This window comes from Vicugna pacos, chromosome 6 (genome assembly GCF_048564905.1).
Source record: "Vicugna pacos chromosome 6, VicPac4, whole genome shotgun sequence".
Classification (NCBI taxonomy): Eukaryota; Metazoa; Chordata; class Mammalia; order Artiodactyla; family Camelidae; genus Vicugna; species Vicugna pacos.
The window spans coordinates 39,994,299-40,021,621 of NC_132992.1; the positions used below are offsets into that span (position 1 = coordinate 39,994,299).

The following is a 27,323-nucleotide window of genomic DNA, read 5'->3' on the forward strand; positions in this document are numbered from 1 at the left end:
TCATTTAGAAGAAAAAACATACCTTTTTTTAATTAAAAAAAAATGAGCATGCAGAAACATCTGGCCTCCATTACCATAGCAGCCTCCTAAATGGCCCCCTTGTCTGTCCTTTTAAAATCAGCTGTACACAACAGCCAGAATGATGTTTCTAGAACACAGAACTGTTATCAGTCACTCTCCCATGTTGTTGGCATCTTCTTCCATGACTTTGTTATGGCTCTTGGAGTTAAATACCATGTGTAGCCACAGTTCCCACCTCCCCTGCTTCCACCCTGTCCCAGCCACACCAAGCTGCTTGTGGCTCCCCACTTCCTGCTACAGTAAAGGGCGTCTCCAGGCCCACATACAAATCAGTCCTTTCTCCCCAGGCTCCCTGCCAGGCTCTGCAGAACCTGGCTGCCAGCTTGGCTCCCGCAGCACCTATCCAGCACTTATCCCACTCATACAGAATATAGCCCACCATCTTATTTTTATTTGGCCTGCAAGATACTTCAACTTTTAAAAAATTGAATGTCATTGGGCAGGGCATATCACTGTTCAGTTTGTTTAAAGCCCCCACCACTCCTTATTATACATCATAACCCAAGTGCAAATTTATTCTGTGCTGGGTCCTCTAAGGCTACTTGCTTTATATCTCTTCTACCCAACAGACTACAAACTGTGTGTGTGGGAATTGTTAACTTTTGTATCTATATGCCTGGCAGACACTGCTCAATAAATATCTATTATATTAATTTATGCTTTAAAAAAACTAAAATTATGTCAGGGAAGATGCAGTAACTCCTTTTGGCCTCTCTGTTCACAAACATCATAAAATTCGTGGACCTCAATGGACCTGGCCCACACTAACAATATTCCATGGGTGTGACTGAAAGTCTGTGTTCATGATATGATTCTGCTAAAACTGAAACCTTTTGGATCCTTAAGTCTTTGAAGGTGATTATGGTCTTTCCCATTATTTCCTGTACCAGGGAATCCATATCTATTCTTATGATCCTTCATGAGTAATTATTCTTCACATTTGTCACAGTTTTGTCCATCAAGGCCTACATTACCTTGGTTTCGTTTCATGTCCACATGACCTTCATACTCCCATCAAACTGGGATCTCCAGAAATTTGAATGGAATAGGATTAGATGTAGTATTTTATCTGCTTTGTAAGGTCTGATTATGATCAGTGTATAATCAGCATGCTTACATGAATTTGTATCCTGCTAAGAAGCAATGCACCCATACCTGTACCTGCCAGTAAGATGAGAATTTGTAGCAATGGGAATACCCATTGGTCAACATCTGATGTATCATCTTTTTGATAATCTAGCCCTTTGTCTCAGTCAGTGTATTTTTTGTTGCTGTAATTCTTCTCTTCTAGATGTTCAGTTACATGCTGCTTTAAAGACACTAAAAGAGATGTAGTGTTTCACAGGTCCCAGATTACTCATATTTATGGAATTTCACATAACCATCAGTGATGTAGGACTGTGGTACCTGCCTATGGCAATATTGTTCCCATAAATTAAATCTCCAGAGAATGCTCTGCATTTTCAGGGTGCACTATGGATGTCACAAAGGAACTATATACCACAACGCATTGCTGAGGAAACATGTTTAGTAGCACAAGAATGGAAGTGTGACCAAGTATCAAGTTAAACCAAAAAAAAAAAAAAGAAAGAAAGAAGAAAGGAAAGAAAACCCTTTTCCTAAACGTTCTTCCCCAGAGAAGAGGTGGAGACAGAATGGGGAGAGCTTATTACAGAATCCTTCAGTGGCCAGAAATTTCATTGATTATTTTGTTAATGTGCCTGCTTGCCTACTTTCTCAGAGGCCTTTTGTGAACTCCTTACTTGATATTATTAATGGTTAATGGATACACCTGAAAATCAAAAATATTGTGCCATTTGGGTAATAGTTAACATTAAATGGTTCTTTTCTGTAGCACCAAGCATATCAGCTTATCTTTTTCATAATAATGAAGGCCTCATCTTTTCCGGTGTCCTAACCAAGTGCTTCCACATCATGTTCAGGCAGAACCAGATCCAGCTGCATCTATTCTATACTATTGGCTTCAAGTATGCCAAATTTCCAACCTACTCACAGGTCCTTAGGTTCTCTTTTGCTCTGAGACATAAGTCTGATACATCTCTTTGGAAACTCATGATTGCCAACCACTCAGCACAAGTCCGTTGTCAGTAAACAGAGAAGCAAAGAGAGCTCTAGACTAAATTTACAGTTATGAGGAAATCTCTAGCATAAATTTCTTCCTAAATAGTGGCCCTCTTGGGTGCTTTTTTGTGTGTCCCTTCTCCCTGAAACACACACACGTACCTCAGTCTGCATGGTATTGCTTCAGAGTTGAGGACTTCCACTACAGTGGCAAAAAGTAAACACAGCCATGTTTTGGCTGTAAAGTAATAATTACTTAATTTTTCATAGATGTATCATTTGAATTGATCAAAGGCATCAGGCTTCCGAAACATTGTTATACTTTATTTTATTCAACCAAATACCTGTAGCTGAAAGAGGCCAGTGCAAGAAATAGTGAACAACCTTTGGGTAAACCTAATGAGTCTCTTGCTGGCATCTTTTGCTGCAACTTTACTGTTTCTTAAGTCTCTGGTCAGATGAAATGTTTCATCATTTTGGAGTCAATTTTTTTTAACGTTTTTTATTGCATTATAGTCATTTTACAATGTTGTGTCAAATTCCAGTGTAGAGCACAATTTTTTGGTTATACATGAACTTATATATATTCATCGTCACATTTTTTTTTTGCTGTGAGCTACCACAAGATCTTGTATGTATTTCCCTGTGCTATACAGTATAATCCTGTTTATCTATTCTGCATATGCCTGTCAGTATCTATAAAATTTGAAAATCCCAGTCTGTCCCTTCCCACCCCCTGCCCCCTTGGCAACCACAAGTTTGTATTCTATGTCTATGAGTCTGTTTCTGTTTTGTATTTATGTTCTTTTTTTTTTTAAGATTCCACATATGAGCAATCTCATGGTAGTTTTCTTTCTCTTTCTGGCTTACTTCACTTAGAATGACATTCTCCAGGGACATCCATGTTGCTGCAAATGGCGTAATGTTGTCATTTTTATGACTGAGTAGTATTCCACTGTATAAATATACCACATCTTCTTTATCCAGTCATCTGTTAATGGACATTTAGGCTGTCTCCATATCTTGTCTATTGTAAATAGTGCTGCTGTGAACATTGGGGTGCAGGTGTCATCCTGAAGTAGGATTCCTTCTGGATATATGCCCAGGAGTGGGATTCCTGGGTCATATGGTAAGTCTATTCTTAGTCTTTTGAGGAATCTCCATACTGTTTTCCACAGTGGCTGCACCAAACTGCATTCCCACCAGCAGTGTAGGAGGGTTCCCTTTTCTCCACAGCCTCTCCAGCACTTGTCATTTGTGGAGTTTTGAATGATGGCCATTCTGACTGGTGTGAGGTGATACCTCATTGTAGTTTTGATTTGCATTTCTCTGATAATTAGTGATATTGAGAATTTTTAATGTGCCTATGGATCATTTGTATGCCTTCCTTGAAGAATTGCTTGTTTAGGTCTTCTGCCCATTTTTGGATTGGGTTTTTTGTTTTTTTCTTATTAAGTCGTATGAGCTGCTTATATATTCTGGAGATCAAACCTTTGTCAGTTTCATCGTTTGCAAAACTTTTCTCCCATTCCGTAGGTTGTCGTTTTGTTTTACTTCTGGTTTCCTTTGCTGTGCAGAAGCTTGTAAGTTTAATTAGGTCCCATTTGTTTATTCTTGCTTTTATTTCTATTGCTTGAGTAGACTGCCGTAGGAGAACATTTTTTGAGATGTATGTCAGATAATGTTTTGCCTATATTTTCTTCTAGGAGGTTTATCTTGTGTTATGTTTAAGTCTTTGATCCATTTTGAGTTTATTTTTGTGTATGGTGTAAAGGAGTGTTCTAGCTTCATTGATTTGCATGCTGCTGTCCAGTTTTCCCAACACCATTTGCTTAAGAGACTGTCTTTATTCCATTGTATATTCTTGCTTCCTGGAGTCAATTCTTTTAGTCAAAGTTCTTATCTTTCTACTTCCAGATCTGATCTGTCTGTCTCTATCTCCTTCATTTTCAGCTTATTTTGACTGTTCTGTTTTTTAATTCTGAACTTTAAAAAGACTCCCTTTCTTCAGTAAGAAAAAGACCACTGAACATCCAAGATGAGTCAGGCTGCAATTCCTTCTCTCTGTAACATGTGCAGGTGCCCTTTGATGCCAGGTGCCATGCTTTATACCCATTAATTTGCTATTACCTGGTTCAGTGTACAGAGCAGGCACAATACATGGTTTCTGAATGAATGAAGAAAAGAAGGAAAGAATGAAAGAATGGAATAATGAACACTTGGTTTCACAATTTATGGTTGTTTAACCTCTTTCATCCAAATTACATTCCAACTGGGATTGTATCATCTCAAACTTCTATCAAATATTCTTAATACTAGGCTCAGTGTGCTGCATACAGCTATTACTCAATGAGTATATTGTATATTTTGGAGCCCTATTAAAGAGAAGCTGAAATGTGGCACATAGTCTTTCAAAAACCATGCTTTTTCAAATTAGTCAAGGAATGGCTTTTCACTCTGAAGACTAACCATTGATTCAACAGATTGGTTACTATGATTACTCTACATTGAACTTCCTGTGATTGGAGCACCTTATAACATTCCAGAGATGGAAAAATCTTTGGAAAACCATCCGTGTTTCTTGAAATATTTAAGTGGAAACCTTCCATTCAGAGAGCACTATTGATCCAATCAACAGATATCTACTATTCCTGCAAACATTTATTGAACACCTTGTATGTGACAGGAGTTGGAAATAAATGTGAAGCTGGCATTTCTTTCAAATTGCTTATAATTTGGTAGCCAAGTATAGGCATAAAGCAGAGTATATGTATGATAAATTTATATGTATGATAAATTCTACAATAGGAACAGGTATAAGGAGCAGCGCTAGCAAAGAGAAGGGAGTAATTCAGCATATGTAAGGCATCAGGGAAGGCTCCCTGAAAGACATGGCTCTGAGTTGGCATTCAGCCATAAAGCCATAGCAGCAGTTTTTGTCTTTTGAATGACTATCATGAGTGAAAAATGCCCCTGATGTACTCGATGTATTCATTTCTAAAGCAGTGTTGCATTGTAAGGAGTAAACTTTTAAAAATCAAACATTTGAGAAGTATTTGACTCCTCAGTACAGCACTTGAATCCACCTCAATACTCTGTGGTTTGTGTGATAGCTGAGAAACAGCTGAATCAGACCCCCTCTATATTAATGGATTTCTGTATGCACATAAGGCTAATATAATTTATGTTGCCAATTTTTTTATGGTTTCATAAATAGTACAAACACTGACATTTCTAAAAAATGAAGAAAAGAGCACACATGTGCTGGTAGAAATTCAGTGTATTTTATAGAACACTGCTACTCCTGATAGAGCCTTCAGGATGTGACTTTTCATAAAAACCTAATGAATTTCTAGATTTGTCAGCTGTTTCCAAACAGATGCACTCTGCTAATCTAATGGAAACGTTTTGAGCCCAGATCCCAAATATCAATAGCTTTTAGTATTGCAAATTAGTTTGTCTATTGGGTAAATTGGACTGTGTGGCTCTTGATAAAAAAAGTAGCAAGTAATTTTGTGTGGATGTTTTATGTTTAACTGCCTTGCCAGCGTTTGATGCTCATATTTTTCCTTGCAGAGTTTTAAGTTGAATGTCGACAGTCATTGTGCTCTCAAGGAAGCTGTAGAGGAGGAAGGACACCAACTTCTCGAGCTTATTGCATCTCACAAAGCAGGTAAATCCTCCTGAAATATTGCAAGTCTTTATGTCTCCAGACTATTAAGAATGAAGAAGCATTGCTGTAAATTACTGCATATATTCACTTCCTTATGTATTATTAATATTTACATTATCAGATTGACCTTCAAGATTTATAAATGTTTCATATACCGCATACAATGCTGTGATACTTATAAAATGAAATACTGCCTCCAAATGGTCTGTTCATTTTATTTTGGGCTTGCTGTTCGCCTGAGTTTCAATTGAAATCACATTCCTGAAAACTTCACATTGACATGCTTTTTGATGTAGGTGCTCTGGAAATAACATTAAGATAATGAATGAGAATTGTGCATATAGTTACAGTGCATATGCATCAGGGTACTTATAGATATCATTACAGATATAAGGCAGGCAGTCTAGAGATATCTGATTATGGCCCTGCCAGTTCACACACATGAACATTGTGCATATTCTTTGCTGGTCATTGCATTAGCAGATTTTGGACTTAAACCAGTTCTGACCCCGGTATTAATGTATTTATGAAGAACAGATTATAAATAAAAAATAGTTTTGTCATTTGGTTATACTTATCCTGGTAGTAAAAGACCATAAGAGGGGATGAATTATAGTTTGGCACTTGTTTTGAGCTTAGCACAGCTAAATAAGAAAACAGCAACATTAATTGGATATGCTAATGCTAGAGACTGCTTCTTAAATCTGGCCCATTTACTGTATTTCTGGTCGAATTAACTTCACCTATTTCCATACATTTTCTGATCATGACAAAGTCCCCATCCACATACACACAAGGCCTTTTATCTGAAATGTGAAGCTGTAGGGTTAATAATTTTGACAAGTCGTGATTTTTGTTCCATATACACTTTTAAAATCAATATTTAAATCTAAGTCGATTCCAAACACGCATCTATGTGGTTATCCCATTTCTGTGTCCTTATGCCTTTTGTCAAGTCAAAAATCCCCAATTTCTGTGCCGAGCTGCAGGAGAGGGTAATGGTCATTTAAAATTATGTTTATTGTTTGAAAGATCCATCTGATTTGCTAAATGAGAAAGAACAGTGGGTAAAAAATGCAGTCAGGTCCCTAACTTGTGCTCTCCCCTCCTCTTGGAGAAGGACTGAAGGACATGCTGCGGATGATTGCAAGTCAATGGAAGGAGCTGCAGAAGCAAATCAAACGGCAACACAGCTGGATTCTCAGGGCCCTGGATACCATCAAAGCCGAGATTCTGGCTACTGATGTGTCTGTGGAGGGTGAGGAAGGGACTGGAAGCCCCAAGGTAAGTGGCTTGAAGTTTGCCTTATTTCCTCTTATTTCTGTCTTCTTTTGAACTAGGCACCACTGAAGTTTTCTTTCCACCCCTAAGGCTTTTCGTTTCTACTGGGTAAACTTTATATATCTCTCTCTATATAGGCATGTATAAACAAAATGAAGTGGCTTAGCTTAAAACAATAAAGAGTAAAAAAGCCTACAACTTTCAAGTTTTCCAGGAAGAGGTCTTTTTGTGAAAAGTGGCAGAGTAGGAGGGGGACAGTACTTTAGGGGTAGGAGAAAGGGGGCCATAAAACATTTAGTAAACAAAACGTAAAGCATCTTTAACATGAATAATCAGAATGGTTTTAAATTGTTTTGTTGCAACTATAAATCACTATAATCAGTGCAATCACTCAGCTCTGACATCCATTAGCCGCTTGGTTACAGCAAATTAACAAAGAAGAGAGAAAGTGATTCATTATCTCATTCCTGTTAATGACTATCAGATGCATTGCCTAATTAGGGGATGGTCATTGTAGTGGGAAGAAGGTCATATGCTTTGCTACAAATCTTTTTGCTCTGAGTGTAAGTTCTCCATAATGGTGCATGCACCGAATACAACAAGTACTTTAAAAATGAATATCGACATGTTGTGGTTATCCACTTTAGATTTACAAAATAATCCATGAAGCATATGCAGTGAAACTTTAAATGAGGCACCTTTTAATACAATGCGCCACTGTTTTAAAGGTATCTGTGGGTTCATGATGTGGAAGATAAATTTATTAATTTGATATTTTCATGTAATCTCTCCTTTCTTTTGTATTTGTTCTTTTATGAAAGTTACTGCAGAAAACCAGTCTAATAATAGACTCAGCGTGGAAAGTACTATAACATAGGGGAAACAAATCTAAGAGTTCATGGCTTCTATTCCTGGCATGGACAAAGTAATTAAATCATCAGCAAGTGGCATTTATTCAGCCTCCATGTGGACTGGCATTGGGCTGAATGTAGACAAAGCCAGTTATACAAATCCTTTGCCCTCAGAGCCTCACATTCTTAAGTGCTAGCAAAGGAGAAACCCAACCTGCCCTGCAGTGGGGAGGCCATGCAGCCAGGGAGAAGCTCAGGCAATTTATAGCTTTGGAATCTCAAACAACAACCTTTAACTTGTTTTTTGGAAACAGAGGATGGAAGGATGAGCTCAGTTCCACTTAAAGAAGGGTCTGTGGAGGAGGTCTCATTTCAGGAAATACTTGCAGGAAGGAAGAGAGGTGACTTGGCACATGAGCACATATTTTAGGAAGTGACGTGATGAAAGGATCAAAGCTGGAACTAATCAAATGGAGTGGGGAGTGGATTCAGCAGACTTTTCAGGGCAGAAGGGAGCTCTTTCAGGGCGCAGGCTGCAGGGAGAAGTTGACTGAACTAATGCTTTGGCTGGGTTGGGGGGCAGTGATGATAAGAACACAACTAAAAACTTCGTTGTGTTGTATTTATTTAACAAAAGTATACTGAGTGCTTACTTTGTCAAAGCTCTCCTGTATTCTACATGCCAGACACCATTCTACAGCACTTCTGTGTATTCCCTCATTTTATTGTCACAACAAACCATATAAACCTTATGAAGAAGGCAGTCCTGTTATAATTTCCAATAAAGACAATGGAGGCACAGAGAAGTTAAGTAACTTGCCTAAGATCACACAGGCAGTAGGCAGCAGAACTAGGATTTGAATCTGAGCCCTTTGGTCCCAGAGCCCATTTTCAACACAGCCTAGAGCACTGCCTCCTGCTGGCACTGCTCAGGGTGGGGTTTGGTAATGAACAATTAGCCTCAGTACCTGTCTCATGGAGCTGATGGTAAAGTAGGGTGACAGATTAAATCTAATAACCATGCTTTTATAGACCATGATGCACTGTGAAAGAAAAGAAAAGGGAGCAACCCGAGGTTGGGCTGAGAGAAGTGATTTCGATCAGGGCATCAAGGAGCACTTCTCTGAGAGGGCAGCATTCTGTGAGCAGGCCAGTCAGCTGGGGGAGGCAGAGTGTGCAAGGGAAGCTTAGTGGCTATGCGGGGGAGGAGAGAGTTGGGGAGTGAGCAGGGAAATGACATAATTGATTTGCGGCATAAAAACCTGTTGTCGGCTTTGGTGTGGAGCATGGGGATGGTGAGTGGGGTGGGTTGGGGTGAGGGTGGGGAGGCCCCACAGTGGAACTTAAGAGCTGGTGCAGTCACCTACATTAATAAAAGACGTATGTTCAAAATCAGTGGCTCTATTCACTGGGGCCAATTTGAGTTGGACACTTTAAAACTAGGTCATTTTGTTGGGAGATACTGAGCTGAAGTAAAGAAGATAACTAAACCCAGCGAGGAGAAAGTATTATACAAGCAGAGACAATGTCAATATTTCTCAAAAGGGGACCACCTTCCCAGGCCTCACCTAAAACAGATCAGAGTCTCCTGGGCCGGGTGGATAAGGGGCAGAATCTACATTCCACAAGCTCCTGAAAAACCCCTGTTAGGCTGGAAAAAGGCCCTTTTCTTGCAGGGCTATATGATCCTCACAGAACCAGGATTCTCATACAGTGTGAAAGAATGTCTGTCTTATTGTTACTTGTAATAGTAAACAATTGGTAGCAACTGAAGTGTTTAAAACAGGTGCTTTTTAATTAAATTATGCTTCATCTTATCCTAATGAAAGGTTACATAACCATTAAAAATAATGTTTTTAGAAGAGCATTTTTAAACATTGAAAGAGATCTGTATGCAATTATATATTTTAAAATATCTTTGAATTTTCCAAATCTCTATGATGAGTAAGAGTTATTTTAATTAGAAAAATAAAGAATATATGTAAAATGAAGGAACTCAAAAGTAATTTAGAAGGTAAAATATGTGACATTGATCTGGAGGGACTTGAGCTATGAATTTAAACATTAGGAGGAAAAATAATTACATCTGATTCTTAATGATTTGGGTACCTCAATTCTAAACAAACAACAATGAAAAAAACTCTCTATTTGAATCATCTCCAAAGTGAAAATGTCTTCATCAAGTCACATCATTTGTAAAGAACAGCCTCGGTGTTTTTTATAGTGGATGGTATTTCTATTCCAAAGCATTTTGTGCCACACTATGGGCATAGTGTAGCACCATTTTGTGGGCGTCTCCAGATGTGCCACCGGAAGGAGTTGTGAGCATTGAAGACTTTGATGAAGCACAGCCAGCCACACCCCAGGCCTTCCGCCTCCCAACTAGTTCTCTCTTCCCTAGTCTGGGCTGAATTTTCTCTGGACAAATCCATGGTCAAAGGTGAAGGTAAAATCAACTTAAGACAAAAAATACATTTCTAAACCTAAGCTTAGGAAACTATGGAGAAATCAGATTGGTTATTCCTGCTGTCTGAGTCCCTTGGGCAAACACAAAGAGTAATGGGAGAGGCTCGACCTCTGAAGTCAGACTGTCTGAGTTCAACTCCTGACACTTACTAGCAATGTGTCCTTCAGAAAATTACTTAACCTCTCTGTGCCTCACGTTCCTCATTTGTAAGATGCAGGCAATACTAACATCCACCTCAAGGGACTGTGATTCAGATTAAAGAGTTGACGTATCTAAAATGCTTAGGACAATTACTGGCACATAGTAAGTCTTAGATAAGGGAAATGTACAAGACTTTGAATTCTAGTGGTGGAGATACAAATAATTATAATAGAATCTGATAAATACTCTGGCAGAGATAGGTACAAAGTTCTGTGAATACATAGAGAAGGATATAGCTAATCCTAAGTGCAGATATCAAGGAAAGACTTCCAGGGGAGTTGACGTTTTAAATGAGGGGTAGAGGAAAGATTTTTGCCTGGGTGAGAATGATGGTCAGAGAGGACAGCACATGCTGAGGACCTGGGATTTTGTGGAAGATGATTAGGCAGGCTTGCCACAATCTGCACCGAGTTTCACTTTGTGACAAAAAATAACCCTTAATGATGAGTGATTTGAGCAGTAATTCCTCATATGTCCCTAACTGACACTATCCAAGCCAGAGCGAGATCCCTATACAGAATATATCTAATGTGTATTGTTTAAACAGGATTTTTTCTTGCCACATTGCACCAAATAGAACAAGCGCAAATAGGTTACCCTGAAGTCCCCCAAGACTAAAAGCTGGATTCGACTCCTTAACTATCAAGTCAGCCTGTGACATGACCTTGCACAGGTCATGTACAAATTGTGCCATGAAATGTATCTCCAAGTATAGCAGTTATGATTGTCTATTTCATCTTAGACCTAAAAGAGGAACTCAAATTAAAACATAATAAAAATAACTCCGGAATTCATCTTAGATTTACTTCAGAAGCTACTGGGAACTTGAGAAGCATAATAGAAAATCTAAGGAATATATCTAGGGGGTATTTTTCTTTTTTACCTTGTTTGAGAGACTGCAGAAAAGGACTTGGTCTTAGAAATCTTGTAAAGAAGGAGGATGGGAGGAAATTCAAAGACTCTGGGAAACTTCTCCCCTAGGACTCGGCAGCATACCTTATTTGTTGTATTTCATTTTTTAAAAAAGTGTTTTCCCAGGACTGTGAGATCTTTTATACATGGAAATAGAGAACAAAATCCACCAATTCTAGAAATAGAGCTTCAGCACTCACATCCAAGTATTGAAAGTATGCTTGTAATTATATATTTTATTTTAAGATAGATTAGTGAAAGCTTATCACCTTAAACTAGGCTCTCAGTATGTTAAATTTCTGAATGGTGTATAGCTGGAGGGATTTCAAAACACAGTGAATGTCTAACTCCTAACAAAGGCTGCCTTCTTTTTTTGACCTTTCAAGGCAAAAAACCAAAAATTCTGAAAGCAAAAAAGCATTCTAAAATTTTGCCCATTGTCTCCTTTAGAATGTTCTTATCTTCTGTTTTTACTTTTTACCTATAAAGCTTGCCATCATTACAGATGTCTTAGAATCAAGGCCAGTATTTCCCCACATGACATACCAAACTTTGCATCACTGAAAGCACACAACAATGGTTCCTTTGTCATCTCTAAAGAAATATATACATTTCTAAAACAAAGAATATTTGAAGATTTTATTGTAAATTCAGAAAACTTTACAGCTACTAGCAGGGTGACCTAGCCTGGATTCCAACCAAGATCTTCATTTCCTAGTGTTAGTGAAGGGAGACAGAGGGCTAGCTGCTTTGAACTCTAAGCTTGTGCTTATTTTATCTGGCTTCTTTGAGGTTCTTAGATTGAAGTCGTCATCCCTTTGGAAATGGATATCAGACTATGAAGGTCATCAATGTTACCTGTTCAACAATAGCACAAGAGCAAGCTTAAGGACATTTCTTAAAATGTTTGCTCAGCTCTACTAATGACAGTTTCAGATATTGGCAGAGAAGGGACATTTGTGTGGCCTCTGACTTGAGTTCACTGACCCCTGGCCTTTCATTAGATGTCAAGAGAGGGTAAGTCTAATAGTAAACACATATTTTCTGTTTATTTGTTTACCAGACACCCAAGTCTTAACCTAGTATTTATGCTAATGAATTATCTTTAACTAAAGGGAGAAAAAGAGGCTGATTTGGGGAGGACCTTTATAGGATATTTTTTCTGCATTATGTAGTACCTCATGGGTAATAGTACAGCTGGATATTGTTATCCTGGAACGGAATTTGATGCTGATTCTTCCAAAGCATTGGTGAGACAAAGCATTGTCTCTGCATTCTTTTCTTTTCTGGCTCAAATGCTTATGTAGTCAAATGTTCTTTAATATAGGATCTTCAGAAACAGCATTAAGATATTGAATGGGAATTACATTTATAAGTGGTTAGTCCCATATACACTTGACACATACATGTATAAAGAACTACTGGACATCCTTTACTCTCTTCCTTATACAAAAAAAAGAGCACAGGAATATATTGTCCAAGGAACCAGAAATGATATCATAAGATTAAATTGTGCATAACGTAGTAGAAACAAAGACAACAGGCAAAGGCCTGACCATTATTTATTGAGTGCTGACAGAGCGCTCTGCCCAGTGGTGGATTGGACATGAGGGAAGACACGCTTTTCTGCTCAGTGGTCTTATCATCTCAGTGTAAGCACACAGTGTAACATCTTGTCTAATGTAGATTGGGCTATCTTAGATCTAGAATAATAGATCACCTCAGATTCAGATCATCTTAATTAGGATGTTGGCAGATTGAAATGGAATGGGATTCTTGATGCAAGCAAATGAGTAGTAAACCACATTACCAATTCCACCTCTTCCTTGCAGAATTCTTCCTAAAAGCCAGCATCCAGTTCCTTCCCTGCTGAACTATATTAACAGTCCTGAAATGCGGTACCTAGGGAGAGCTCTTTCTTCTACTGTGGATTCTTCAGTAGTCCTTTCTTTGTTAACAGAAGGGCAACTTTTCTTCAAAAGTGATTTTGAAAGACAGAAACAAAAGTGAGTTATTTCTTTGAAGATCAGTTGTGGTTACTAAATTTGTGATAGAATCGAATAAAAGACAGTTCTACTAATCTCCTTGAGGCACTTAAATTTGCATATTATCAGATGTGTGGGTGGGCCCAAGAAGAGGAAATTTTTTAGTAGTCTGCCACTCCAGCTAGGTGACTGAAAAAAATGATTGAGATGATATACATTAGGTCAAAGGACAGCTAATAGTCCTATCATGGTCTATATGATATATAAAACCAGAGCTTATCTTGATTTTTCTCACTATACTTCCATTACTGGTGGCCTTGAGGGTAGAAACATTTGACTTACCAAGAATCTGGGAGTGAAATTCTTTGGTGTCTCTAATCAACACAGGGAAATGTCACTGAGAAGAGTAGGCAGTCTTTTTTTTTTTTCCTATTTAGTCAAAGAGTGCCTAATCTCTGAATCTGTAATACTGAGAGTTGCAAAGATGCACGATATTAGATACAAAGTTATAGTCTATAGAAAGCAGCCCTCTTTTATTAGCAGAACCCATATTTTGTAACTCAGCGTGATCTATTTTAAAGATAATAGATAGTAAACACATTAGAGGTACTTTTTGATAAACAGTGGAGGTTAGCATTTTTTAAAAATCTGTAAGAATTTAAGCACAAAACAGAAAGCAGGATACAGAATTGCTTCTAAAAAAACACTTTACAATTAATAAATAAATTCTTTGAAAGTATGAAGCAATTACCTTAATGTGTGATTTACACTTTTCACCAGAACGTGTTGTTTCTGGCAGGGGAGCATCTGAGCAGGGGAGAGCCCTACTAAAGGGATTACTTTGCTCTGGCTCTTGTGTTTATTGAGTCACCTAGGACTTCTTAAAAAACAGCAGCTTTCAAATGTACACACACCTGCACTCGACATCCTGAATACTCCAAATGCTTGTTTAAGCATTCTCACACTCGGAGTATCTTTCCCAGCCAGTGAGGTCAAAAAGCATTGAGATGTCCATTCTGCTTCCTCCTTCTTGAAAATCAGTTGGAAGAGAGCCATTTGTGTGGTTCTGATGCTAACAGAGACGGAGATATCTTTTCAATGTACTGTAGTGCTATTGGCCACCAGGATCACAGAACATTCCCAGTCTTATCCCCCACTGTGCCAGAATGAAGGTTAATTTTTCTCAGGAAACTAAATAGATTGGAGGTCCTGTTGGGCCAGAGTCCACAGTCCAGCTCCCTGGAGCTTCCAGGCCATTTTGGATTGGGTAGAGGTGGGGTCTTCTAATCTTTATACTTACCTGGCCTGCAGAAGCCAACAGTTGCTGAGCATTGCCCCCTGCAGGGCTGAACAAGGCTGAGCAAGGCTGTGGATCCTGCTGAGTGGGAAAGGGGAGAGGTAAAAAAGGAAGCCTAAAGCCAGAGGCTGAGATGAAGGAAAAGAGAGAGGGGAAAGAAGAGAGAGAAGGAACAGAATGAAAAAGATAAAAGGAGGAAGTATGTGTCCAGTGAAACTAATCTGCCCAAGTCACTTAACGGACATTAATGCTTTCTTGTCTCTCTCCCCCTCTCTCCCATTCTTTCCTTCCTCTAGCTCTGGAAGCCAAAGCCAGAAAAACTATATTTTTAACATCTTAGATATTATTGTATAGCCATTTTGTGTGTGTGTGTGTGTGTGTGTGTAAAACATACCCATTAATGGAGTCAGCATAGTTAGCAGGCTTACTATGGTCTAGGTTTGTAGCCAGCCTTTTACCTGAATTGTCTCAATTATTTTTCCCAACAGTGTAACTGTCATAGCTTCTGCTATCATTTCTACTTTATTGATGGAAAACATAGGCTCCAAAGACATACGAGATACTGAGGCTTATTCAGAGTCTTTTTAAAGTCCTTATGTGACAGGGTAAAGGCCAAAGTCCTTACCCAGTCATTTGACTCCACCTGCTTAGTCAACATTCATGTCACTGTTTCATTTTGTAAATGTTCTAGTTAATTCACCATCTTCCAAATGGATTTTTCCCTCTCTTTTCTCTGCTTTTGCCCAGAGCTTCCCCCATTCTATCTACTTATGCTGCTTTTATCCATTCTTAAAATCAATCAATATCAAGTATGTAACTACGTTGTGGTGTCATAGCTCTGGACAGGGCACTGTTCTGCTCCTTGCCCACTGCCCACTGCAGTGGAGACAGACATACATACATAATTTTAAGTTAAGGCAGACTGTGTGATAAATACTATAATAAGAGATAGGGACATAAGAAATAGGTAAATTGGGGGAGAGGACATTATTTCAGTCTGATGGGGCCCACACATCTTTCCCCAAAGAGAAGATGGATTTTGTGGAGGTCTCTAATATTCTGACAGATTGTTAGTAGGAAGATAATAAAAGGAGAGCATTCCAGGCAGAGGAAATAGCATGGTAAAATGTTCAGAAAAGGAAAAATATGAGGAACATCTAGAGAATGGTGAATAGTGAGTAGTTTGGCTCTTTTGAACATAGAGTGTCCATGTGTTTATGGGAAAGGATGAGGATCTAGTGGAAAATAAAGCCTGAAAAGCTTTGAGCTATATACTGGAGAGCTTTGAATAATCACTGAAGAGTTTGTGTTTTGTTAGTGTGCTTTGAGTGTTTTTAATGATTGGATTTAGCCGTAGAAAACAGATGGCCAAAGTAGGATGAGAGAGAAAGGACTGACAATGAATTAAGAAACTAGTACAATAACTTATAAGCACCTAAGTAAAGCACTGGCTGTGATAATATAAAGAAAAAGTAGAAATATTAGAATTTGGCATCTAGGGACTGGAGGGCGTACGGTGACCTTCATGACTAATTAGTAAGAATATCTGGGTGTATTAGCTGGGCAGAGGTGATTCCAAAGTGCAGGCAAATTTGAGAACAATGATTTAGGAACAGGAGAAGCCTAAAAAATATCTGTGTAGTTATATGCAATACTCAGTTAAAAATGCAAACCTGAGTCTTGGAGTAGGGGCCAATGCTGAGCTTATAGGTTTGGCAGTACACATAGAAATAATAGCTATAGCCTTGGAAGTTGATATTGTTAAGAAAAGACGATTATGTGAGAATAAAGAAGTATGATAGAATCTTGGGAGATGTCTAGGCTAACTGAGAACAAGGGTGTCATATTAAAACTGGGGATTAAGTGAGAATCTACATACTCAACAGTGAAACTCCCAGCCCTTACCTCTCAGAGTACTCTAAGCCACGGGAGAGTAGAGATGTAGGTCAAAGGAACTTTTCGTAGGATAGGGGTGATCTTAACATGCTTATGGGCTAGAGACTAAGACCAGATAAAAAGGGACAGTTGAAGAAGATAGTTTCAAGAAGGATGAGAAAGAAGGCTGAGAAAGAAGACGAACTGGCACAATGATTCAGATGAGACAGAAGTGAGTCAGGTACAGCTGTGAGTTTCAGGAAGGGAGGATACTATCATCTTATGAGATAGGGAGAGAAAGAAAGAATATTGAGTGGTAAGCAACAGTAAAGATGGAAGGAAGCCAAAGGATTTAGAATGAAGGCAAATTCAATGTGATTTCAGTGGGACGATTATTTGAATAGAGGAAGGATTGACAGTGAGGAGGGACTGGGAAACAGGAGTGAGATTCAAATCTCACTTTCTCAATAGAGATCTCCTACCGTTTTCTAGTCCTAAGTGATTGCAACCCCTTCTAAACTGTATTGCAGTTACTATTTGTACCACGCATCTGGTGATTAATCACACACAGCCTTTTGACACCATTTCCATTGTTGTCTTGAGCTCTCATTTATATGTTTTATAAGTCAACTTTTAAGGTGATTACACTCTGTGACTGAAAACTCCTCAGGTCAACAACTACATCCTAAACTTACTTGTTTTGCTCATTTTAAACATTGAGATAAAATTTTTAAATTTTTAATTCATTAATATAAAATACAATTATTAAAGTTAAAGGCAGAACTACCCACTTTATCCTCTCATCTTTTATGATACTTTTAAATCTTCGCTGTGTAAATAATGGCACAATCCTATCTTACCATCTGCTCTTCCTTTCTGCAGTTCTCTCCCATCTCCTTTGCCTCTTGCTTTTTACTGTAAATAAAACAATCTTTTAAAAGGCATTTCACCTATTTCTCCCAAAATAGCTAGTAATTCATACCATGAAGAAGTAAAAAGTGTGATTTTATTGTTATTTTTGTACTTCCTTGAACCAGTTAATTGTTTTCATAGGTGGTTAGATTTTTTTTAAGTCTCTATTTAAACAGACTTGCTGAAAAAATATACTCTGAGTTGCTTCTTTGAAAAGGACTAAAAGCATCTAATGTGACTTAGCAGCTGACCAGCACACTGGTTGATGAAATTTGTAGTCTTTGCTCTAAAGCTCCGTAACAAGATTAGGTGCGAGTGAACCTGAGAAGGTAAAGGTTTCTAAATTGACATAAACTTGAAGGGCAGGACTGGATCATACCACTATTTGAATCTCTAACAAAGTCTAATCTTAGACATATTATATTTGGTGCACTATAATCTGCGTACATACACATCCTTCTAGTAAATGATGGATGAGGTTTAGCTAACTTAATATAGTTTATTATATCATATTATACACTTCTAGAGCTTTATAGGAAATATAGGGTTGGCGTGCTCTGCTCTGTAAAATGACCTGGATCACTTCTCTGGCACAGAGTCTCCATAAAACACACATCCGTGCATTTGTCCAAAACAGTTTGGTCAAATTTATTTCCCTGCCATCATTCATTTGATGCCTCTTCTTGCTGCCCTTAGATAGATGAAGGGAAATACTGAATTTCACTGGATAGTTCCGTTTCGCTAAAACCGGTAAAACCAATAATTTCTGAAGGGAATTTTGGGTCCAGTTGTGAAACCAGGAAGACATTAGAAAAGTTTCATCAACATATTTGACCTTCAGGACTTATCTGAACCTTCTCAGGTCCTTCCATAATTTGAGGGCTGTACATTTTAAATTGTGAAGAATTTTGAAAAACTCCTCTTTGTCTTAGCTCTGTTCTCCTTTTCAGGCCCTCATCCTCAAAGCTTTTATTTCTTTCTTGGCTGAAAATAACTAATAGCCGCATGATGTAAACTCATGATTCTAATTCTAAGAAGGCTCAGCAGCGTCAGTGATCCTGCCTGTTGTAGGATGATGCCAACCAGCTTAATGTGTTGGAGTTTTTCCCATTACTCAAGACTATGGAGGTTCCAGACCTGGCCTATTGTCAGTATACTTAACAAGTGCTTTATACTGACCCCCTTTTTTGATCACACATTGTTCCTCCTCTTCACAAACTTTTCCAAGGATTACGTATTTATAAAATGGCAGCTTTCTAGGCCCCACTACGCATTCTCATTAATGAAGTTCTTGTGTCATGATGTTTTTCCCTTCAAGTAACTTTGACCAACATGACTCAACAGAAAACAAAATGCATTTTTTGAAATTATCATTAAATAGTGCTAATAATTTTGTTGCACTTTAGTATGAAATGAAGTCATCTCATCTCCTAATAATTGAAATTTTGTAACTGTTATTGTTACTTAGTAATTAAAAATTTACCCCCTTTTTTTGGTTGAAGGCTAGGAATTATTAACTGTGTAATACAGGACAGAGAGAACAGTGATGTGAACAAAGATATCACTGGATAAAAGTAAATCTGACGTTCTGAGTGTTTTTCTTCCCTTGTAATTTCCTTTGTATTTTATCCAATTGTGAAGTAGTTTTCAGTTGTATTCCTGCTTCAGACCTGTGACAAAAAGCATCTTCTGTTGTTATCTGCAGATTCAAAAAGCTTAATGATTGTTCTCCTTTGGCTAATACACAAAAGGAAAATCAGGTAAAAGAGTTTGAAGATAGAATCTCTTTGGAAAGCTTGCATTTTAAGCAGATGTCTTACAACAGCTTCTTTCAATGAATACCTTGAAATAGAAACTCCTGTTGTGTGTACTTTTCCTAGGCAATCAATAGTTCTCTTTCTTCCCATAAATGATAAAATTGGATGTTAGGAAGTAAAGGCACACTTTTCATAAAAGGAAAAATGGGTTGGGGATATTGCACTAATGGTATAATCATCAACAGCAGCATCAAACAATGGTTGTGAAGCTTAATTTGCAGGCATGTGGACTGCCTGACTAATACCTGTTTTCCTCATCCTCTTTCCTAACAGGAGAACCTGTTTTGTCCACATACCCATTCTTTCCCGTACATACTATGTGATTCTGGGGACATGGGCCCCATTCCCCAGCTCAGGCAATGAATCCATGGTTAGTCCACCAGATAACCTTGAGGGCCATGCTCGTCGTGTTAATGACTGGCTCAGGCATAGCCAGTGAGGTGCTTCTGACCATGAGATATGAAGAGAAGTTTCTGCAGGGCTTTGGAAAAGGTTTTCTTTCTTATGAAAAGAGACAAATAAGAAGAAAAGATTCCCTTTAAAATTCTGGATGTTTTCACAAGGACAGAAAGCTGACCTAGGTAGTCATTTTGTCACTATGACCAGAGCTAGGTTGAGGACAGAGCTTATATGCCAAAGATGGCAGAGGGGAAAGATGGACTCTTTATATCATTGAACAGCTACATTAATTAACTCTGGAACTATCCTACCTTCAACATTTTTAATAATTTCCCTCTTTGATTAGCCTTCTTCTATTAGTGGAGTCAGAATAGTCTGTTATTGGGAACACAGTTGGTGGCTTTAGCCCCTGCTTGCTGCCACCTGGACCCTCCTGTCCCCAACCTCTGAAGAGCTTGCAGGTTCCACAGGACAAAGTTCTAAAACCAGCCTCCCAATTTGACCTTCTCGTCCATGCCTCTTTTCCGTTTGCACTGTGACTCTGTGACTCCACTATCCATTGCCTGCCTATAGAATTCTTTCCTTTTAAGCTTTGTTCCTTTGAGTCTCTTGTCTTCCTTTGCTACAGCCACGTGGGGCTACTTCTTGTCTCCAGAACTGCTCAGTTTGTCCTTTTTCCTATGCTCTTCTCATTTCTGCTCCTTATATTTTGCTCATCTCTACCTATTCAGTCCTTTTCACTCCCACCCAGTACCCATCTAGTCAAATGACTCTCAATTTTCTGAGTGTTCCTATATAGCACTTGTACCTCAATTATAGCACATATCACACTCTTTTTGCATTTTATATTCAAAATGTTTCTCAGGCTGTTTGCTCTCTGAAGGTGGGGAATTATTTCTTGTTCCTTGTTCTGTATACTACAGTGCCCGGTACATGTCCCTCTAAGTCTACTCTCAAAAATGCTTGTTAATGAGCAAAAAATTCACAACAGAAATCAAAATCCTTCAGTTATGTGGGTATTCTTTAGATTATTTATTTCTGTTAGTCCCTAATAGAATATTTGTATCAGTTCTGTAAACTGATCTATATTCTCTGAGGTTATGTAGATTAAATTGGTTAAATTTAATTGATATAATGGAATGTAGACCAGTTATATTAAACTAAATGAAACGTCTTTTTAATGTAAAATGTTTTATAGCTTTGCATTTCATAATTTTTTTAAAAAAAAACAAAGCAACCTACTATGTCTGTGTTTGGAAATTTGCCCTTTTTTAATATTTTAAACCTGGTTATTTATGTTAGTGAGCTCACTGACATCCTAGATATGCCAGTTGTATATTAATAAGTGTGGCAGCTGTACTGATATTATAATTTTTAATTTTCATTTAAGTAATTATTATTGAGCTTCAGGGAGGACAATGAAATATGTAATTTCAATAAAGTATATCTCTTTTTGTATTTATTTTTCTGTTTCCTGTAAGATTATCATTCCTTAATAGGATGTGTTTGAGAATTCAGTTAAGTTTAATAAAAGCTACAAAATTTTGGCAAAGGAAAGAATGTACCACTGTACAGCTATTTAGTTTCTATTATTTCATTTTAGTTACTTAGTGCTTCATAATTTTATTGATGACTTTAAGTAGTTCTAGTGATAAGGAATAGATACGCTGATTTGGTAAAGTTAATATTTCAAACAAACTGTATAATAGTATACCATATAATTATAATAATGATAGTATGGTGATTAATGTGCTTTGGAGGGAAAAAGCCCAAATAAATTTAGGAAATTTTTTTCCCAAGACTGATATGATCAATTATTTTCATAACTGGGGAGGAACTGACATTGAGACTGAAAGCAATGATAGAGACAAATAGATATATTCCAAAGTTAGAAACCTGAGGGCTTGAAATAAGTCTAGATGTTCATAAACTATAGGCAAATGGAAGGTGCCGTCTCCAGGGGTCGTTAAATTAGAGAATCCCTTCCCTGCACCTGCATGGTCATCTGCAGAGGAGGAATGACAATACTACTTCCCTCCATCACAGGGTTGTTGATGAGAGTAGATGATACATATGGAAGTATTATCAGAGGTGGATGCTTGACTAATTCATACGTGGTTGCTAAGAAGACCAGAGATATTCTGTACATTTCTAAACTCCTATAGTTTGCAGCCAGGGTAAGAATCTGACTCCCTGTTCTCTTCCAATGGTGGGTGCGTGGGGACTGGGGACAGTGAGGAGCATTGAGTGGGACATGAAATGGAGGAGAGTCATCTCATTCAGGGAGAAGGTGAGCATGAGAACCAAAGACACAGTTTGAAGCAAGGAGTGAGGCCACAACTGGAGACAGAGGGAATGGATGTGAAAAGAAAAAGAGGAAGTTGAACTTGGAGAGAGCCAGATGGAGGCACCAGTACTCAAATCCAGATGTTCCACAATAGGGTGGTACCAGAGGTGGTGGTGGTGGTGGGAGCTGTTAAAGAGCCAGAAAAATGAGTCCTAGCACCGGTTCACACACTATCCTGTGATTCCTGGGATTTCTCTTCAGTGCAAAAATACTGGCCCTAGAGACCCCCTAGATTTAGTGTGTGACATCTTCATTCTCTCTGAACTCTGGCATTATACCCTAAGGTGGCTAGATCCTGAGACTTAATGATACAGGGTCTGAACTCTTGAATTATGATTTTATGTTTGTTATTGTTATTGGAATTAATTAGTATGATATTTTGTCAAGAGTATTTGATGTTAAGATTTTATTAATCTATAACTAGAGATTACAGTAAATTGCTTCTCTGACTTATATTCATTATTTACTCTTGGTAGGTCTGATATTCATAGGGTGACATTTGAAGCATGCCAATTGGCTGGTGAATGAGCACTAACTTAGCTGCTGATCCTCTTCTGCTTCCCACATCCCCCAACTCTTTGCCCATTAATTTTGTAGGACTCAATTTAAATCAGGAAAGGAGAACGGGCTGCTTAAAATGAGTATAGTCAGGGAAAGGCTCTGGCTCTTATGGCCTTGCTCATAGAAGCCTCAGTAAATTCCTTTCTGCAAAGTATTTGATTCATGCTGCTTAACTACCAGCGATGCCTCTGCAGGGTTAGTCCCTAGAGATAAGAGAACTATGACCACAGTTGCAGACAGAGAAGACTTTAAAGACAGTAAAATAAGGAAGCTTTTCCCAAGTAGCTTTACCTATTTCTACATATATGGCCTAGTCTTTTAACTCCCCACTCATAAAGCAGTATTTCCTGTTCTAATAATTTCCATATCTTGGTCTCCTAACAAGTACGGAGCAGTAAGTGGGCTTCACTGTCTGTCTGCCTCTGACTGTCCTGACTGTGTTAATCATCATCTGCTCCTAGAAGCATGAACACCTGGGGGATCAGTACTTGGCAGATTAGGTAAATTGGCTGGTTTGTGCAAAATTTTGGGAGAAGAGAGTAGAGCGGAAAAGTGAGTTAACTGTGACAACATGAGTAGAAGTGGTGCTGAAAGTGCAGAGGGACAAGGTCCCATCTAATTGTATTGTGATTTTTAAAAATTGAGGTATAGTGGATGTATATAATTGTATTGTGATTTTGAACAGAAAGATCTTTAAGTACAAGCTTATTTTAGTTCTTTTCAGTACTATAAGAAGCTATTTTGACTAGTGTGAATGAAAAGCATGTCTGGGATTATGAGTCCAGGTCCCCACTTTGCAGAGAGCATCGGAAGATGCTTGTTGTGTTAGGTGGCCATAAATGATGACAAAGCACAGGACTAATAAGGACAGAGGAAAATATGCTGTTCAAGAAAAATAGTCTCCCTTTCATAAAACACATGACATTCTTGCATCCTGTATCTGCCATGATATAATGACTCTATTAACAGAAAAGAAATGAAAAATAAGGAGTCAGCATGCTTGTTACCTAAACCCACCATAACATCTTAAATTGCTTAAAGTTGCTGTTCCTAAAAAGAAATTACAGTTGTGGAGTGGCCCTTTTGGCTCCTTGGCAAGATCTGTAGTTCAGACAGTTCAGGACTTAATTCTCCGGGAATTTTGTTTCAGTTTTCCTATGTTAAAGGGTCACAGCATTTTATATATTACAGAAACATATGAGATGAGTAAGGCCAGAAAAAATAGGCAGGGAAAAGTAAGAAAACATACTTCTTTCTCTGTTTCATAAAACTGTGGTAGAGTACTAAGTAAGACAAACAACCTTATAATTAGAAAGAAAATTATGAGAAGTTATTTCTATTCTAAAAATCACATTAATGGCTTTGTCTGCAGCACAGTTATTACCAATTGCCATTAACTTGTTGGCACAAACAAGCTTAGAATTTATTTCATATTCTGTAGTCCCAATAATTTTTTTGAAAAACTGTGGCATTCAAATGGTGTAATTAAAACAAGTAGAATAATAAACATATATTTATGAAGGGTTGTATATGTATTTGTTTTAAGTTGAACAGATAATTTCTAGTGATTTTGTGAGTCACAGTGAATAATTAAAATAAATTTGAATTCAAATATTAACATTTCAATTTCCAGTTTGGCGAACATAAGCAAATTATTATAAGTTTGTTTCCAATTCCTGCAAAGCATATTAAAATTAACTTTTCCTCCATTTAAGTAATGTGTATAACTAAACTTCCTTCCTACTGTGAAACAGTTTCATTTATTGCTATTTGTAAACTGCCTAGGATAGATGCAGAGTGGATTGGGCTTGAAACTCCTTGAACAGTTTCTTTTGAAATAACACTACATACGTTAAGCTCAATTACACATCCAAACAGCCACAGCTCACTTTTGGTAATTTATTCATTGATTTAACATAGTACCCAGAAGAGCCATGCCTGCTGTCATTTTTGTAATATATTATGTTTTAAATATACTCATGCTCACCCATGCACATCATTAAGGTGTGCATAAACCTGTGTTTTTCTCTCTTGACAGCTATAAATGTTTGTTATTATTACACAAAACATATGTTCATGTTGTTTTTGTCTAAATTATTCTATCTGGGGCTATAAAGTTTTAATGTTATTAGTTGCCCTTAGAATTTTAATGTTTCACTGCTGTAACCTTCTTAGGATTTCTGTGCAATTAAATAGGAACTATTTCACTGAAGCCTGGAAGAACAATATATTTTGTACAAATAAAAAAAAAAAAGAAACCCCTTCTTGCTCCATTTTCTTTCAGTGTAGTAAAAATATTTGCTTGACAGTTTTTCTTTTTGGTCTGGGGAAGCCTCACCTGTGGTCATACCTGAGCCCCAGCTGCATGCAGAGCATAGACCACTGCTTGTCCTGTTTCTAGCATCTGCTGCAAAGATAGGATTTCAACCAAAGGGATATTTCACCAGCCCTTCAAGGGTTCCCCACCTTGAATCAAGGGGTGTTTCATTTACAGATTAGCAGACACGCTTACATTTGGTTGAGCCATAGAGATGCTTTTCTCTTATGTCTCATCTCTCTTCTAGGCCCAATCACTGTACCTGGTCAAGGCCTAATTTTCCAGCCAGACTAATCTTGAAATCTAATTTCCCACAGATAGAATCAGTGAGTTGCAAGTAATTTGTATTTTACAGATGAGGACCTAACGATGTCCTGACTTGTTTGCCTATAATTCTATAGTTAATGTTGGAGGTGCCCACCCTACCCCAAGTTTCCCAGCCCAGTGCTGGGAATGAGTGATATCATTGACTCTTCATTGACTCTCAGCTTCAATTTTATTTCTGTGTACCAGTCACTCTACTTCCATCATCATCTGCCTAAAATACGTGTTGGAGCACGTCAAACTTCAGCGTAAAAGCCTTTCCGCATATAAGCCTGAATTCCTTAACCAAATATTCAGAATTTTCCTTGATCCAGCACCAGATCACTTCTCCAGGCTCATTGGCCCTTAGTTCTATTGCATAGAACTTAGTTCTATTCCTCAGCCCTGCTTTTTCAGCACCACACTAGACCTTAGGTGTCTAGTGTCTCCTTGAATAGAGTGTTCTTCTCTACTTTCTGCCATCCAGACTCTGTTTCTCCAAAGTCCAGACCAAATACTGCTTCAACCATCCAGTTCTTCATAATTCTCCCTCAGTCAAAATTAATCACATCTATTACATTTCTTCAGCATGTTGCTTCTGTGTGAGTTCTCATATTCTACTCTGTCTTATTATTGTTCACTAGATTATAAGCTCCTTGAGGGCAGGAACTATGCCTCTTTCATCTTTGTTTTCTTACCAACACCTTGCACAGCATCTAATAGGTCTTGCTTTACTGGTGAATGGACAAACACTATTCCTTTTTTCTTTTCTTTTTTTAACTTTGAAGTAATTGGGAATCACTAAACTATTAGACCGATATCAACTGAAGTTTTATTTAGTCTCCCTGGCTTTGTTCAGGCTTTATGGACATGAACATAGACCTAAAGCAATATAGACCTAGAGTCTGACAGACCTATAGAAAAAGGGTTGTATGTCTCCTCAGAGCAACACATTACATTAGTGGAAAAATCCTTGTTAATAAATTCTTCTGCTTACCCCTGAAAGTACCATCAGATGCTTAGATTATCTTGTTTCTGTACTCTGAGGAATCAAAGATTATTTGGCCCTCCTTCTTTGACTAATCTCCTATTGTAGTGAAACTCAATATGAAATCAGAGAAACAAAATAAATGAAATTTGAACTAGGGCTATCTAATATATCAGCACTGCTTAACTTCCATTTGCAATCCAATTTGACTTTTAGTTATTTAGTAATCAGTACTTGGTATTATTTTATTTTTCTAGATTGTGAGTTTGAGTTGCCACAAAAATTGGAATTATTTTCTACCAATGTGATCCGTTCTTAATTAAGATGTAAAGTTTCGGAGCATTATAAGGAGCATATTCTTTTTCCTTAAACAGTGCCCTTAAAATAACTTACATTATGGAATGATAGTTTCTCAGTGTTCTTAGGAACTGAGCTTCCTAGGTGGTTATTTTAACGGAAAATTAGGTTAGTGTCCCTACCCTTTCTTCTCTGGCACCATCCCTGGTTAATGGAAGTCTCTAGAAAAAGGAAAACAGGAAATGAAGTTCTTAAAGGATTTGTGGAAGCCTCTCTTGTTAAAACCACCCTGTTGGACTTTTCTTCTTTTTGTCTCCCCCTTTTTCCAGTTTAAAAACCTTTTGCAAAGCCCAGTTGGAAAGAGACTTAGAAAGCCACATTTAACTTCCTTTTTAAGCCTTCATTTCTTCTTCTTCTTCTTCTTCTTTAGAGTGGTCTCAAATGTTAGAGATTAAGGTTCTTAACAGACTGCAGTCACTGCTCACAAATCGTAGACCTCCTCTAATTTACACCATTTTAATTACATTTGAAGTTTTTACCAATTACATGGGAAACCTCTGCAGGGCAAAGGGAGGTGGAGGGGTTGGTGTGGAGCCTGAGCAACTTTCTCTTTCAGAAACAGAAAAACCTATAATGGAAAAATGCAATATTTGTCGAAAAATGGAGGTGACAGAGAA

At 37.9% G+C, this 27,323-nt stretch overlaps 1 protein-coding gene across 5 annotated transcripts in view; it reads left to right on the forward strand.

The window, feature by feature from the left end:
• Positions 1-27,323, forward strand: part of AKAP6 (A-kinase anchoring protein 6) — a 567,738-nt gene that overhangs the window by 296,302 nt on the left and 244,113 nt on the right. For all 5 annotated transcript variants that reach the window (XR_012073484.1, XR_012073483.1, XR_012073482.1 and 2 more), the window contains 2 exons: positions 5,740-5,836; positions 6,954-7,120. Coding sequence is in view for 1 of the 5 variants with exons in the window: in XM_072962897.1 (XP_072818998.1) it covers positions 5,740-5,836; positions 6,954-7,120 (264 nt within the window). In the remaining 4 variants the exon portion in view is untranslated. The remainder of the gene's footprint in view (positions 1-5,739; positions 5,837-6,953; positions 7,121-27,323) is intronic.